The 15551-nt window shown below is 42.5% G+C and overlaps 1 protein-coding gene across 14 annotated transcripts in view; it reads left to right on the forward strand.

Moving 5' to 3' along the window:
- Positions 1-14945, forward strand: part of LDB2 (LIM domain binding 2) — a 354862-nt gene extending 339917 nt beyond the window's left edge. For 2 of the 14 annotated variants that reach the window (XM_017678762.3, XM_073237804.1), the window contains exons 6-8: positions 4868-4991; positions 7896-8047; positions 13574-14945. In XM_017678762.3, coding sequence (XP_017534251.1) covers positions 4868-4991; positions 7896-8047; positions 13574-13804 — 507 coding nt within the window. In that variant the 3' untranslated portion in view covers positions 13805-14945. Of the gene's footprint in view, positions 1-4867; positions 4992-7895; positions 8048-10570; positions 10717-13336 lie in introns of all 14 variants that reach the window. The other 12 variants (XM_017678768.3, XM_017678771.3, XM_017678773.3 and 9 more) reach the window with 12 other exon arrangements.
- Positions 14946-15551: the final 606 nt, after the last annotated feature.

The raw sequence follows: 15551 nt of genomic DNA on the forward strand, positions 1-15551 counted from the left end.
AGAGTGGGTGGCTCAGGCTCAGCAGATGGCATCATCATACAGAAAAGATTGAGTTAAAAGGTTGGCAGTAGACAGGACCCAGGTTTGAGAGTCAGCCCAATGCCCACCCCAAGGCATCATCTTTTCTGTAGGCCAGAGCCTACAAACTATGACAAGACCCACCTATTTCTGGGTTCGGGTTCCAGCAAGGAGATGAGCAAAAAGAGTTAGCCTGATGGTGCAGCTAAGGAGAACCCAGCTCCTCCGGGAAAAATGCCAGATGAAGACAAAGTAAAGCAAAACACCTTAGAGTCTACATTTGCTAAGCCCTTTGCTACTATGAAAAGGCAAGCGTGCTGGGACTGAGCTAAGATCTTCCTGCCTGGCCAGGGCATGTAGGCATTGGGCATATGCACATACATTTGTGCAAAGTCTTCTATGCAGAAGAAGCAGTTGGTTATCTATCAGATGGACAAACGCATCACTTCTAAGGACAATGCCCGATTTGTCCACCTTTAGCAAATGACTCTCTGCTATAAATTTGGTCAGACTACATATTATCCATCCATTCATCCATTCTTCCACTCATCCATCCTTTCATTCACTCAGCAAGTCACTGTTGTGGTTACAGGTTTGGGCTCTGCCCCCAAAGGATAATCCCAATGGCTGGAATCCCCAAAAATGAAGTCAGCAGCACAGTGGGATAAAGCCCCACTTAAAACTCTCACTGACCCTGCAAAACAGTATCCTTGGAGCTTTGCTAGGATGGCCAGTGGCTTCCTTTGCCATCCCAAGTGGACTTGGCGGGGACTACAAGTTTAGGGGCTTCGTATTTAAACAGAGATCAAGGACCTTGTTGGCACCCACCCCTTTGCACAGTGCCTCAAGATTCCTCCTGGTGTCCTCCCAGCACCCCAGGAGATCAAACGGCATTGCAGCCCTGCAAGCAGGTGGCTGCAGATATGGCAAGAAAGCTGCCTTTTTTTTTCAGGTTCTCAGAGGAACTGGTCCACCAGGAACTTTGTTGATAGGCCCAACTTTGCAGATAAACTTTGTCTGCAGAACCAAAGGACCCTGTGTTATTATGCTGAACTCCATTAATATGCATTTGCATAGTGTATGTGTGTGTGTTGTGTGTGTGTGTGTGTAGGGTGGGGAGAAGCATGTATATTGCAGCCTGGTTCACACTTACCACAAACAGGGAACTCTGTACCTGGAGCCAATGGGTGAAGGTAGAAGAGAGTTCATAAACCCCCCAGATAGTGTGTACAAAATTTGAAAGACAGGCTGCACAGCCTTCAGCGGATTCTCAAAGGGGTCTGAGACCTCAGGGAGAATAGGAATCCGGGCTCCAGAAGGATTTAACTAGTGACTGCAAGGATCCACTCCCCCAGCCATCTTGCCGATCTCATTTCATAACGCCCCAGGCCCTTGCTCTTGCCAAGACACACTGGCATGCTGCCGGAGAAGGCAAGCTCTTGTCTGAGTCAGTTCTGCCACCTACAGCACACAGCCCAGCAAGGCTAAGGCAGCTCTGCTTTCTGCCGAAGCCTCCTTTGCATTCGTGAATAAAGGGAAGGCTGCTCTTTCCACCTGGGGAACCTGCCACTGGAAGGAAAATGGCTTTGGGGACTCCTGATTAGTATTCAGAGATGCAAACTCCTTCGGGGAGGGGTACAGCGATGGGAAGGAATTTTTTACATTAAAGGGGAAGGGATAAATCCTGACAATTAGCACCTGAAAAGAGTGTTACCCAAACCCGGAGAGAAAAGTCACCTGCAAAAAGGAATACATAGTAAGCAGATGGGTTTTCACGTTAAAGGCAGCTAGCTCTCCCGGGTCCTAGCGTGCACGTTGCTGACAGCCCTCTCTAGGAACGCACTGGCCGTCTTTGCCATGCAACTTGTCATATAATGAAAATACTTGCTGCAGAAAGAGGCGATTTCCTAAGATGCTTGAAGTGTAAATACAGGGTGGTTTTTAAAAATATGCATAAACCATTTTTAAGACGGCTGAATACTCATACTCGTAGAGGGCATAGATTGTGTTATTTCATCATTCTGTCACCAGCACCTAAGCAGAGTGCCTGACGCTTAGGAGGAAGCTCAGTAAATGCTGGTTGATTTAAAGTAGGAGAAATGTGGTTTGTTTTGCAGTCTGCACCGTCCTTACTAATACATAATCATAATGCCAACTGTTTATGAACTCTTATGTGTAGGGCATATTATCACGAATTCTCACAATATACAAGTGGGTACTGTTTTGCAGGTGAAACTGAGGTACTGCATTATTAAGTGGTTTGCCCAGGGGTGAATGTGCACCTAGTGACAAAGTCCAAATCCATACATTGACCTCTCGGCTTAAAAGTCCATTCTTGTTCTACTCCACCATGTATTTTGTAACTTTATATCCTTGGTAAGCTCATTTCTCAAGAATGGGGAATGGATGAAAGGGAATAGTTTGAAAATCTTTTTAACTTTTTTTTTAATTAAAACAAATGTTTGCCCAGTCCTTAGAATTTCTCTGAAAGCTTTTCATACTATCCTAGCTTAATAATGGATGCAAACATCTACTGACCCTGTCAGAATCTAGCTGTGGTTCTTCTTTGATGGATAATCCATTCTTATCTCTATTTGTAAAGATGATTGTGGAATCCTCCTCTCCATTTGGTCTGGTGATCATCAGAGGCTGGGGAGATTGAGGTTGTCCACAGCTTACACATACTTCGATTTCCAGCAAAGAATCCTTAATGGAGCCTTACAAACACAGAGTGTACACAGTTGGGGTACGGAGTTAATTGCACAAGAATACCCCCTCTTTCACAGGTTTTTTTTCCTTACTAGCATGTTAGGTTTTAAAAAGGACTCTAAAGTCAGCAAGAAGATAGACAAGATGGAAGATGCATCCTCACTAAACAGATCTCATTATTTTGCAGCCTCATTCAGAAGCATTGAGTGGCTTTGTCTCTTAGCTCACACTGTTGGGGTAGCTCAAGTTTTGAATCTTATTCTCTTCTTCCAGAGAAACTACAAAGGGAAGGGGATTGCAGATGGCCATTAAGTGGGGTTAGTGGTTTTGACAAAGTTCAGATCACTGATAGGTAAAAAGAGCTGAGGATTTATTCTAGCTGAAGATAATTTTGATGATCATGCTTAGACTAACAAGAAGAAGTGCCTATGAAAGCCAGAAGAGGTGAAAAGTGAGTGGAATTCAAGCTGGAAACCCTAGGGACTATGTGTCTGCCTTGCTGTCTATATGGGTCTATCCTAAAGCCCATCATATGGAGGAAATGGATCTCGAACTTTAGTAGTATTTATCTGAATTAGATGGGAGTATGCTTTTTAAAAATGCAGATTCAGGGCTCACCTCTTGACCCAGTGAAAGAGAAAGCACAGGGCCTGGAAGTCTATATTTTAAATAATCAATGCATTTGATGGAAGTAGTCTTTAACTCATACTTTGAGGAACATCGACATAGGAAGATCCCCCCATCTTTCCAAGAATCACTCCTTAAATGCATCCATTCATTTGAGCCAAACCTAGGAACACAGAGATAAAAGGCAACAGTCTTGGCATTCAGATAGTTCAAGGTCCAGTGGAAAATACAGACTTGGAAGCAGATGGTTGCAAAATGTGAATGAGCAAGCAAGCTCATGAAGCAGAAAGGGCTGGGTGCTAGGGGAGAACTTGAGAGAGGACACAACTCAACCTGCATGGTCAGAGGTGCATCCCCCAGGGAGGAAGGCCTAACAGAAGCAACTTTGTGTTCAAGAATGAGTGGGCATTAGGCAAGAAGAGGGGAGAGAAGAATTCTGGGTAGAAGGAACCCAGTGGACAAAAAGCAGTGTGGCTTCAAGAGAGATACTCAAGGTGAGGAATGGCAGAAGAGGAGGGGATAATAAAAAGGATGGACCAATGAAGGTAGAGATTGCACAATACCTTCCATAATAAAATCATGTTTTTTGAAATGGAACCGTGCACTGCCAATATTTGTATCACTGTAATTGCAACAGAAATGGATGCATCATTCCAAGTTGTGGGCTTTGTCCTCTTAGATACAGTCCTCTCAATGCAGCAGTATCCTGATAAGCTTCCAACTGAGAGAGAATTCAAGAGAGTCCAAGGCAATCCTAAACAAATTTGCCTTCATGTTTCATTCATTAATATTTGTGATCAGATGTCTTGGACCAAAGTAAAGCTAAAAATCCAACCAAAGAAGGGAAGAAGGCAACTGTGCAGAACCACAGAAAAAGCTCCCATGCAGAACGAACACCGGAGTGTTACTGACATTATCATCATGTGTAAAATACAAATGAGTGCATGAATAAAAATAAAATAGTGTTCTTCATGGGCCTTTACAAGAATTAGGATCGAAAAAGTACCTGTTGTTGCCACTTTGTTCTGCAAAGCTTGAAAGATGGCTTTCACTGTCACATTATCTACATAAACCAGCATTGTAATGCACAGCGTGTGGTTATACAAACAAGAACAACAGCAGAAACCAGAGCAGAAATCAGAGCATGCTGTGCTCCATGGAAGAGAGCTTTTTTCTTTAACCAGAGAGAATCATTTGAATTCAGAATAGAGCTACATATATCCGCCCAGCAGTCTGTACGGAATGAGTCTGTGGGTATGTCTGTATGTGTGTATGTGTGTGTGTGTATATAAATCACATTCAACTGTAATATATATAAATGATAGTAAATTAAGTGGGCATTATCAAGTGTTGATGACATTTCTTTTCCTGCAAACTTGTATAGAGAAAATCAAAACCAGGGCAAAAAAGAAAAGTATCCTTATGCGTTCTAATTGATTCCAGCTGTTAATATTATTTATTGCAAATAATATTATCAAGCAGTGAAACGCCAATGTCTTTGAACTCCTTTCAGTTGTGTGTAATACTGGAGCCAATGCAGGAACTGATGTCAAGACATAAAACTTACAACCTCAGTCCACGAGACTGCCTGAAGACCTGTTTGTTTCAGAAGTGGCAGCGGATGGTGGCACCGCCAGGTACGACCTTGTTCTTCGGTCTCATTCCAAATGCATTTTCTGAGGATGAAGTGATGTGAAAAGGAAATGATCACACATTTATCAAAAGTAGTTTATTAGGATATTCTGACCATGATTTTGGACTTAGAGACACTGAATTTGTGAAAGAACACATCCTAGGTATCACCTACAGTCTCCCCACTTGCCAGATTAGGACCCGAAACCCAGAGAAATAAATTGACCTATTTAATGTTACCAAGAAGATCTTTGGCAAAGCCAAAATCAGAACCAAGTTTTCCTGTCTTCCAGACCAGTGGTCATTCTACTGGACAAGACTGAGGGCTTCCCATGGACTATTGTTATTTTGTTTGTTTTTAAAAACAATGATAGAAATTATGGAAAGGATAGAGAAAGGAAGGAAGGGCAGGAGAGATGGAGGAAGGAAAGAAGCAAGGAAGAAAGGCAGGCAAGAAGGCAGGAAAAATAAATAAATTTTGCTCTATTTCTTAAGATATGTAATGTCAAAGGGTATTCTGATCATGAGGAGAATACATAAAAGATTCCTTCTCCCTCAGATCTCTAGAATGCACTTTACATATTATAGTCTCCTGCTGGGGTTCTGAAATTACTGCTTCAAGTCATCATTGTCTTTCTGTCTAATACATTTTTACTCCCAGGCGTATGTTGAGCCTCATTGATCATAAAACCAAATGTATCCATTTGCTAAAAGTTATTTTTATAAAGAGTAATTATTAACACGAGGCACATAGCTTTCTGAATCACAAAATATAATGGTCACCTTCTGCTGGTAATTGGCCAGAGGTTTTACATAAAATGAATATAGTATATTTAACCGAGTACATATTTTGAAAGCTGAGAAAATGAGCATTAGTTTACATGGAACAGCTGCATCCCCATCTTAGGGGAATTTTTGACATTTAGAACACTTTTTTTCCAAATATATTAAATGTGCTTAAATTGGCCTTATTTTCTCTTTCAAAACTAATAAGGCTTTATGGAAGAAATATATTTCACTCACTGAATACTTTGAGCACCTATATTTTCTAACATATGCATATGTAATTTATATACTATTCATTAATTCAGTCATTCATTCAATGAGCTCCCAGTTGGTGCCAGTCCCACTCTAGCCACTGAGTGTACACATTGAATAAAATAGAAATCCCAGCCCTAACAAACCTTTCATTCTCTTCATTCTCTTACTGAATCCTCACAATAACCTTATGAGATAGTTACTGTTATTCTCATTTACATAATGGGGCCTGAAATTTAAAGTAGTAATTTGCCAAAGTCTATCTCATACTTAATCAATGAAGCAGGCCTATGTCATAAGTTTTTATGTCTCCAAAGTTTATGACTCGCAACTATCAACTGCCAATGGGAATAATACGGGGTGTGCAATTTAGGTATATTGCCCCCAAGTTTCATGAAGAAAGTACAGATATTTTTTTAAAAGCAGATTTCAGTTCTTGAGGTCAAAGGAAGAAGATGCCTATCAGAGGAAACCTGCGTGTTTGCCTGACTTTAGAATGTGCTACTCATTTCTTCTCTATTTCTTGTTTCCATAACCTTCAGAATAAGCACCTATAACTCTCTTTGGATAGAGCTATTAAGCCCTTTGATGGAAATCTTTGAACATAAGAGACAAAATATTTATGAAAGAAAAAAATGGCATGTAATAGGGACATAATCCCCTTTTCTTCATCAAAAGTCAGGGAAAACTTGGTGGATTAAGTGGTCTTTGAAACAAGCCACAAAGGAGAACTTCCCCATCACCCATTAGAAGTGGCATAGGGTTTTGAGAAAATAGTACAGGCCCTCTCACTTTTAGTTCCAATATGGCCCTGGCTTACCTTCTGTCCAACATAGTTGGGTCTAGAATAGGGTTAGCACAGAGGATGCTTTTACATGCCATTTCCAACTTCTTTAGTAACTGCCTGTAAAGGCTTCTGAAGATTTCTCATTTACAAAGCAGATTATAAAAGTACCTAATCAATAGAGTCACTATGAGTATAAAAAGTTATGACATAGAAAACATTAAGACTATGAAAACATTAAGAATATGGAAACATTGAGTAATGCTCACATAACAAATAAGTAACATTCCTTTTATCACACATTATCATGGGCACCTGGGCTTCTGGTAAGACATTGCCAAAATTTTTGTCTACTTCTAAACAGGATTTTCTTGAAAAGATCTAGCTTCCCTTCATTAATATGCTGGCAATAACATACTAAGACCTTTTTTTCCCCCAGGAACTTTGAAAGTAGCATCCTTTAAACATCAGTGTCCAAACCATGGAACTTGGAAACTATACTGAGCTTGAGAATCCCTAAGTTTCAGATTCACAGCTGATAGAACTGGGGCTTCCTCTTCTTTTCACTGGAGCATTTCAAGGTGTAATAGAGCTGAGCTGCAGTATTGACAGTTGGCCAGTAGATGTTGCAGTTCCCCAGGTTCATTGATTTAAGATTATAGTTTCTCTAGTACCTTGAAGACTCCCTAGGAATCCCAGAGCCCTCCTTCTGTTATAAAGAAAAGGTAGTCAGAGAAAAATAATTTATCAAATTTTGTAATGGTAATAATATTTTTAATTCAACTGTGAAAGTAGCATTTGTAGCTCACCCCCAAAATACGATAATAGATTACAGACACATATACAGAATTAGGAAGAACAATCAAATACAAACCTTTTTACCTAAGTAAAAAAAGAAGTGTGCACTTATTTTTATTTTGTGCTGAAAATAAATCAACAGCCTTCTCTTTTTATGTTTTGCAAAATTAGAAGAAATGGAAACATTTTAAAGAGGCTACCCTTTTTAATTTCCAAAAATAGCTATTGAAGGAATAATATCCTGATGGTTGCCCCAGAACTGATCCTCCTTCCATTTTCCATATTGCAGCAGAACCCACAAGGCAACCGACAACTAAACGGAGAAAAAGGAAAAACTCTACCAGCAGCACTTCTAACAGCAGTGCTGGGAACAACGCAAACAGCACCGGCAGCAAGAAGAAGACCCCAGCTGCAAACCTGAGTCTGTCCAGTCAGGTACCTGTAAGTCTCGCTTTCCTTTTAGGCCTGCAATTCAGCCTTTACCTGCCTTGCAATTCCAGGGGCCCATGTTAAAGCCTCTCTAAGCTGCAGATACCTTCTGGGCTGGTTGGGGGTGGAAGAGGGTGGCAAGGACGGGGGTTGGGATGGGAGGGAGAAACTCTGCCATGGAGACCTGCCCTGCACACTGGGAATGAGGAAGGAATATTAAGAGTCTGAGTGCAATGAGACCTGAATTAAAAACCTGTCAGAATTACAGACAGGAGATATGTCACTTAAGGTTTAATTAAAATATCACTTAGCAGCATGCCTGGTGGCTTATAAGGGGCTCTCAGCACCATCACTGGAGACCCTGTGGCTCCACTAGAAACTAGCTCCTGGCGCACAGGCTCCGTCTTGTAATTTGACTGGGCCCTGCCGACTTGAGCATCCCTTCTCATTTTAAGACTCAGGTAATTAACTCTTGACCACTAAAAATGTATCTCAGTGGGCTCTGCTTTACCAATTTAATTAGCTCAGAGGGAGGGTCAGCCCCAGGATGGTGTCAACTATCTTGACCTCTTGACCCCTTTCTTTTATTTCTGGGTCTTGACAAACGAAATGGACCACTTAGAAGGGGCTTCTTTGCACTCCAAAGCTGACAGCTCAGGAGTGTCCCCAGAGAATGTACCCTGTGCCGGAACTTTCTCCGCCCCCTACTATTTCTTACCGAACTCTGTCCCTTCTGCCTAATTCCTTCCTGACTCTGAATTCCTTGGCCCAGCATTAGATCATTTATCACCTTTCAATTCTCACATGCCTTTAAGCATTTCTTGTCTCTTGTCCCCTCCACAGTTACCTGTGATTTTGCCTTCTCTGCTACCTCTGTCACCAGGCATCTGACTGTTGTTTGAATCTTGACACTTTCATGGAGCTTAATGAATATCCTCTAGCTATCATGTCATCAGAAATGTGCCCCATTTCTTGTTACTCTCCTCAACCCATCCAATTTTACGTTGTCCCTCTTCCTCACTCTTTCCCCTCTTGTCCTGTGCTCCTTCTTTCTCCGCGTGAGAGGGGGCCTTTCTTTCATGGGAATTCTTCACTTAACTTCTAAATGTGTCTTTCCAATCTGTCTCTAACCCACTTTCACCCACTTCCCATTGGTCAGTTCTCTTTGGCTAAAACCAACCCAATGGATATTTGAGAATGACCTGAGCCACTGGGATTCTTCTCCCGGCTTCCATAGACAGAGGGTATAGTTTTCATTCCCGCTGTATTAGAAAGAAAGGGTCCTGGTGAGAGTATCCAGTACCATTTTTTTTTCTGAAAAATACTATTTTAATTTGAAGGCCACTAAGAATTGTAGTCTTTAAATCATGCCAGACTCACCCTTTGTCTTCTGAACTGGGCTATCACCCCTAAAGAGTCAGAGGGAAAAAAAGGAGAAAAATAGAGTATTTTTATTAAGATGCCACCAAGTTATGCCCACTCCTGGTTACATTGTAAAATGCAGAGAAAATGCTCTGGTGTAAATATATCAACCCAAAAGCATGCATAGGTAGCCCGTGTATCATCTAATCCTGGAGTTTTAGAAAGTAACATTTGTTAGTTTCCTTTATGTGACATAGCTACTTAAAGGCACAGTGGCTGCAAGTATTCAATTCAGTTTAACAAATGTTTTCTGAGCTTCTACTATGTGCCCCACACTATGCCAGGCCCTACATTATACCAGGTATTGGCTATACCGAGATTATTTAAAAATAAGAAAAACTCAAGTCCCATCATTGAAGAGCTCAATGACTAATGGAGGGATGGCAAAGAAGTTTCCTCTCTCCTGCCAGCTCAGCCTCCTAGTGTCAGCCATGGGTGACAGTAAGGCCTAGACTGGGTTTAGAGGGCCATCAATTAGTGATGTCTGCCATGGGTATAGAATAGATGGCAGTGTACTTGTCATGTATTTTCACATACCTGACTTAGTCAGAAGCATTTCAGTTTTTTTTTAAAGAGCACATAGTTTGTTCTACTCCATTATACTCCTGTCTTCCAGTCTAATAATAACATCTTAGTGGAATTTACCTATGTCAGGAGGGTTTGTAATGACTTGAGACCCTTTGGACTTCATGAGAACAAGGCATTGTTAGAAAGTGAGAGTAGAATTTCAGCACTATCCCAGCACCATGCAATTAAACATGTTTTAATTAAGTAAAACTTACAGATGGTCAAGAGAGGCAGACAAGGCAACCAGGTTAGGAAAATGTACAAATTTCTGTGTGTACTCTAGTTGAATGGACATTAATGTTAATAAGCATCATGACTGGCTTGTAGTGCCCACATCTTTTAATCCTGTCTGCTGAATTACCAACATGGTATTACTGTTTAAATAGAAATGCAATCTGCAGGCATGACTGCCTCCTCCAAAGGCATGAATAGATTGGGTGTGCCACCACGACCACAGCCAAGGTCTGTCTGGCCGCCCTGGCAGCAACATGTGTGTCTGGCGAGGACTAGGGTTTAATCCTTGGATTCTGCTTCTCACTCCATAAGCAGGGGCTAGGAGCCATCCCGAACTGCAGCCTCAACCCTGGGAGGGATGGAGACCTGTGTCATTCAACAGCAGTGACCCCTTCTGGCCAATTTAAGGAGAAGCATTGAGGGGCCCTGAAAGGAGTCACTTCCAGTCCTCCTCAGAGGTTGGTGGTCCTTGCACGGGGGATTAGTGAGAAGATGTGACATGGGCAAGTGTTGGTGGCACCTCCAGGCCTCCAGCAAGGAGCAGAGGTCTGCCTCACGGGTGCCGAGGGCATACGGGTTACTCTCAGATGGACCAATCTTGCCTCCTGTGGGACACACAAGATAGCAGAGATGGGAAAGGAATGTAAATCTCACTACCAATGTTGAATGTTGTGGGGGGGTTTTAAGGATGTGGGGAGGTGGGGAAAATGGTGCCAAATCCCCTAGTTAGATGCAGCCCAAAATGTGCTGTATGTCTCCATTCACTTTGTGTGAGGATAACAAATCGAGATTACCTGAGTGGAGAACCACTGTCCAAGTGTAGAGGTTAAGAAGACCAGGTAGAGACGTGTGTGTAATTGTGAAAGTGGCCTCAGGTACTTATGAGCATATGAAGTCCTTAGCCCATGTCTCTTTTATAGCTTGAGATCTGTTAACCATGCGCACACGTACCCACATGATTATTTTTTATAATCACTAAAGCAAATGTGGCTTCTCTCTGAAATGTAGGATGCTTACAAAATCTAGACCTGGACATCTTCTCCAGTGGTTCTTTGAACAAAGGTACACCAAACATATTACAAGCCTACATCAGCCCCATTTGAAGAGATTGAAATCACTATTTTCATAATACTTTTCTTCAATAACTGTTATTTTCAGATACAGTGAAGGCATCTGGAGTGTTGGGAACATTTTTTCTAACATCACGCTTAAGTTGGCTTCTTACCCATCTCCTCTTTTTCCAGTTGATGCTTACCTCCTCACATGCTCTCAGCCTCTCCCAGTGACACTGGGATCACAGTGCTAATGTGGACCCAGGTGGCCCATTCTAACGTCCTTCTCCCGCCCTGTGACACCCATGCATGTGTTTTCCAAGACCTTAAAAGTATGCTGCCCACAAGCCAAGAAATGAGATTAGCCTCGTGCCATCCTCTGCCCGGCCTTGCCTTATCTTGCCTCCTACCTTTGTTCCTGATCCTAAGCACGGTGTCCTCGTTGCCTATAACTAAGTGGCACTTTTTTATCGCAAAAGCTAACTGGATAGTGTTCACGCCTCTAGGGGGCCTCATTCCATCTACAGTCCTGCCGGATTCTTGCCAGAGTCTCTGTCTGTTTTGTACCTCATCTTAGGAGTCCCTCTGAGTCTCCTTATAAGGCAGTGTCACATCTGGCTCTTCGTTACATAATAAATATGTTCTTGGAAACACACATCTGATTATCCTGCCAGTCCCTATATTGCTGAGTTAGTTTACCCGGTTCATATTTTAGACATTTTCTTCCTATGGGACATTTCCCGAGGTGATTAGTCAGAAAACACAGTTTGGAAATCTATTGATTAATTCCCCATAGTTCTAAGGGGAAATCAATCAATCAATCAACCAATCAAGATTTTCCATTCCAAAATGAACAAGGTGATAATTAAGGAATCTGTTCAATTGGTACCTTCAGAATTCTGGAAGGGACCCGGAGGGCCCAGTGGGCCCTCCCCGACCAGAAGCAGTATTCTTCTGTATTTCCCCAGGAAAGCTTCTCTTGCCCCAGTGAAGAGAATTTTTGCCCAGTTGTCAAATTAGCTTCCCAATCAGGAAATGCACCCCTGCATCTCCAAAAGCATCGGGCACAGCCCTGCTATTTCTAGCCTCTCAGAAGCTGGCAGCAGTTGGGCACTTCTCCTGCAGTCACTGCACTTTTAGGTAGACTATTGCTCAGAGCCTGCCCAGCAGAATCCACCTGACAGGTGTCCTGTCCCATGCCCAGGTCACCCATCAACCCCATATGGCCCCCTTTGAACAAAGAGGCCGGAGCTGTGCCCTGTGTATGCGGCCTTCTCCCCCGTCCCCGTGCCTCTCCAGCAGTGGCCTCCACGGTGCTCCCGGCTACAGTAGGTGGCTTACTTGTTTGCATGGAAGGACAGTTTGTACTGAAAGGAGTGATTAGATGGATTCTTCTTGCACGCTTTCCATTTCTGATGACTACCAGCTTCATCAATGTAATTATAATTAGCGCTCTTCATCTTTCTTTTATGGCACCAGCTGGACAGACTGGTTCTCTTTTCTGCCCAGATTGGTGGCAGGGTTGCCTGTGTGGGGATAGGTGACAGGCACCATGAAATAACAGATGGTAAATTCAGGGCTTGTTGGCAATCAGCAGGTTTTTGCTAATGACTTAATTAGCTATGCAAATTGTCAAATCAGTGTGAACATTGTTTTTATCGAAAACTTTACCTAAATTAATTACCATAATTAAGTAGCAGAATGTCAAGGATATTGGCTGCATAAAAGGACCTGGCTGAGTAGAGAAAAGAGAGATTCTGTCTTCAATTAAAATGTATACTGTCCTTGGGACAGAGAGAATGCCATTTGGACTGAGTTGCATGAATATTGCAGGATTGCGTCCTACCCATGTTCATTGCTAGTTTCCAAAGCCATTCAGAGGCCTTAAAGAAAAGTGGCGGATTTTTGGAGGTATCGAAAAGCACCCAGCAGGAGGTTCCACAGCCCTCTCCAAAGTCCCCAATGTCGGCAAGTTAAAAGCGTGGATTTTTTTAATTTTGAAAAATCCATTTTTTTATTTCTGCAGATTGCTAGCATTGCTCGTTCTCCGGTGTCAGGCTGCACACTAAGGACATAAACGCGCATGGTTGTTACACGTCAGGAGGCAGTGCTTATTTCCTGTAGAAATCACATGTGCGTCTCGGCCCCGGTGTACAGTACACGAGTGTGTCTGCCCTAGGCCCCCAGCACCTCCCACTAGTGTTTTAAGCTGAGCTTCTCTCTCCCAAGGTTTCCCTGTAATAATGTCAGCTGCTGTCCACAGGATGTGATGGTGGTAGGAGAGCCAACTCTGATGGGAGGTGAGTTTGGGGACGAGGACGAAAGGCTAATCACTAGATTAGAAAACACGCAGTATGATGCGGCCAACGGCATGGACGACGAGGAAGACTTCAACAGTTCACCCGCCCTGGGGAACAGCAGTCCGTGGAACAGTAAACCTCCGGCCACTCAAGAGTCCAAATCCGAAAACCCCCCACCCCAGGCTTCCCAGTAAGATCGAGCGGCACCTCAATCGGCTGTCGGTAGGCCCGGGGTGACACTCGCTATTCCAGACCCTTATTTACAGGCGAGGGAGTAGGAGAAATAAAAACTTTTCCACACAAACATCTATTTCGAAACCGCCACGATCTGAGTTTCTTTCTCTAATTTTTTTTTTTTTTTTTTAATTGAGAGGACCATTGCAAATAAACTTCCATGACCCTTCCCTGGAGGCCTTCACTGGTAACACAGATACTGGCACTGATCTTAATTAAAACAAGAGCAAATCGCGAGCGCTTCTCCCGGCACAGTGTGAACCACATGTTTGTTCATTTCCTCCCCAAAACCCGTCCCCGCCCAGACCCCAGCATCCGATGAAGGCCATATTGTCAGTAAGCCCTCAGCGCTCAGGATCTCATGATATGCCGACCCTCACTGCAGATGACTTTTTAATATTGTAAAATATTTTCTGCTCTTTGACTTGCATCTAAGAGTTTCTTGTTTCAGTAAAAAAAGAAAAGAAAAAAAATCAGCTTTTGGAAAGTGATTTAAATGTATCTTTAATTTCCTTTGTTTGTTTCTGTCATGTTTTCTTCCGTTGGGTAACAGCTAAGAGGGCCCAGCAAGGTAATTTATGGGCGAGCTAATTAATGTCCATTGGTTTTCAAGCCCGAGTTGGTTCAATTGAGCCCAAGTGCTGAAACAAGAAATGTCTTTTTTGTCATCAGAGAAACCAAGGCAGATTGTTATGTAAAGAAGGACACTTGGCCTCTTGAGAATGTATGCATTTGTAAAATTGCTGTTGATCCAAATATTTTCAAGCCATGGAATCCATTAATTTTGTGGGCAGTTTAATAAACCTGAAACTTTTTGTGTTTTTTATTGTATCTGAGTTGACTGATGTTTCTTTTCACAGTATATTTCTTGTACAATATTTTGTAAAGTCCTCACCTGGTTCTTTCAAGGGGATTTTCCTTTTGGGGCAATTCCAGTGTATTTATGTGAAACTTTATAAGAGAACTAATTTTTCCATTTGCATATTAATATGTTCCACCACACATGTAAAGACACAGTGGTTCCGTGTGTTAATAAACAGCTGTATTTTATGTATGCTTTACTGATAAGTGTGCCAATAATAAACGGTGTTAACAACCAAAGCAAGTGAGTCTGGCTCTCTGTGAGCGTGGGTGAGAAAGCTGCCCACAGGAAGCGGTACTGAACTTGGGTGTATAGCCCAGAGCCAAGTGGAATGAAATCGTGACACCTGTACCATCTTTTATAAAGTACGGTTTCACTCCCGTTCCCTGAGGCTATTTGGACAAGCATAGGAGTGTCTTTTCTGTGCTGGCCATGGTGCTGGCCAAGGACAGAGCAATAAGGAAGGAACTTACACCCTTGGAGCCTGGCTAAAGGAAGGGCAGTGGCTTCCACTGGTTGAGTGCTTATTCTGCACCAAACAACTCTTTGTGAGGTCCACAGACATCCTTTCGGCTGGTCCTCACAACTCCACAAACTAGGCATTCATAGCCCCATTTTAAAAAATCAATGCCTCACTTGCCTTTTCTTCTAAAAAATATTAGCTATAAAGAATATGGAAAATTCACTGGAGGATTTTTCTTTTCAAGAACTTCCTCCTGGTTTCCCACTTTGTACCAATGAGGACGATGAGAAAGGAAAGCTGTGAGCAGGTGATGAATGTGTATTAATGCCAGGCAATGTCAATTGATCATCTCAGCAAATTTTGGAAAGGGGATTAGATAGAG

The sequence above is a fragment of the Manis javanica genome, chromosome 5 (genome assembly GCF_040802235.1).
Source record: "Manis javanica isolate MJ-LG chromosome 5, MJ_LKY, whole genome shotgun sequence".
Taxonomy (NCBI): Eukaryota; Metazoa; Chordata; class Mammalia; order Pholidota; family Manidae; genus Manis; species Manis javanica.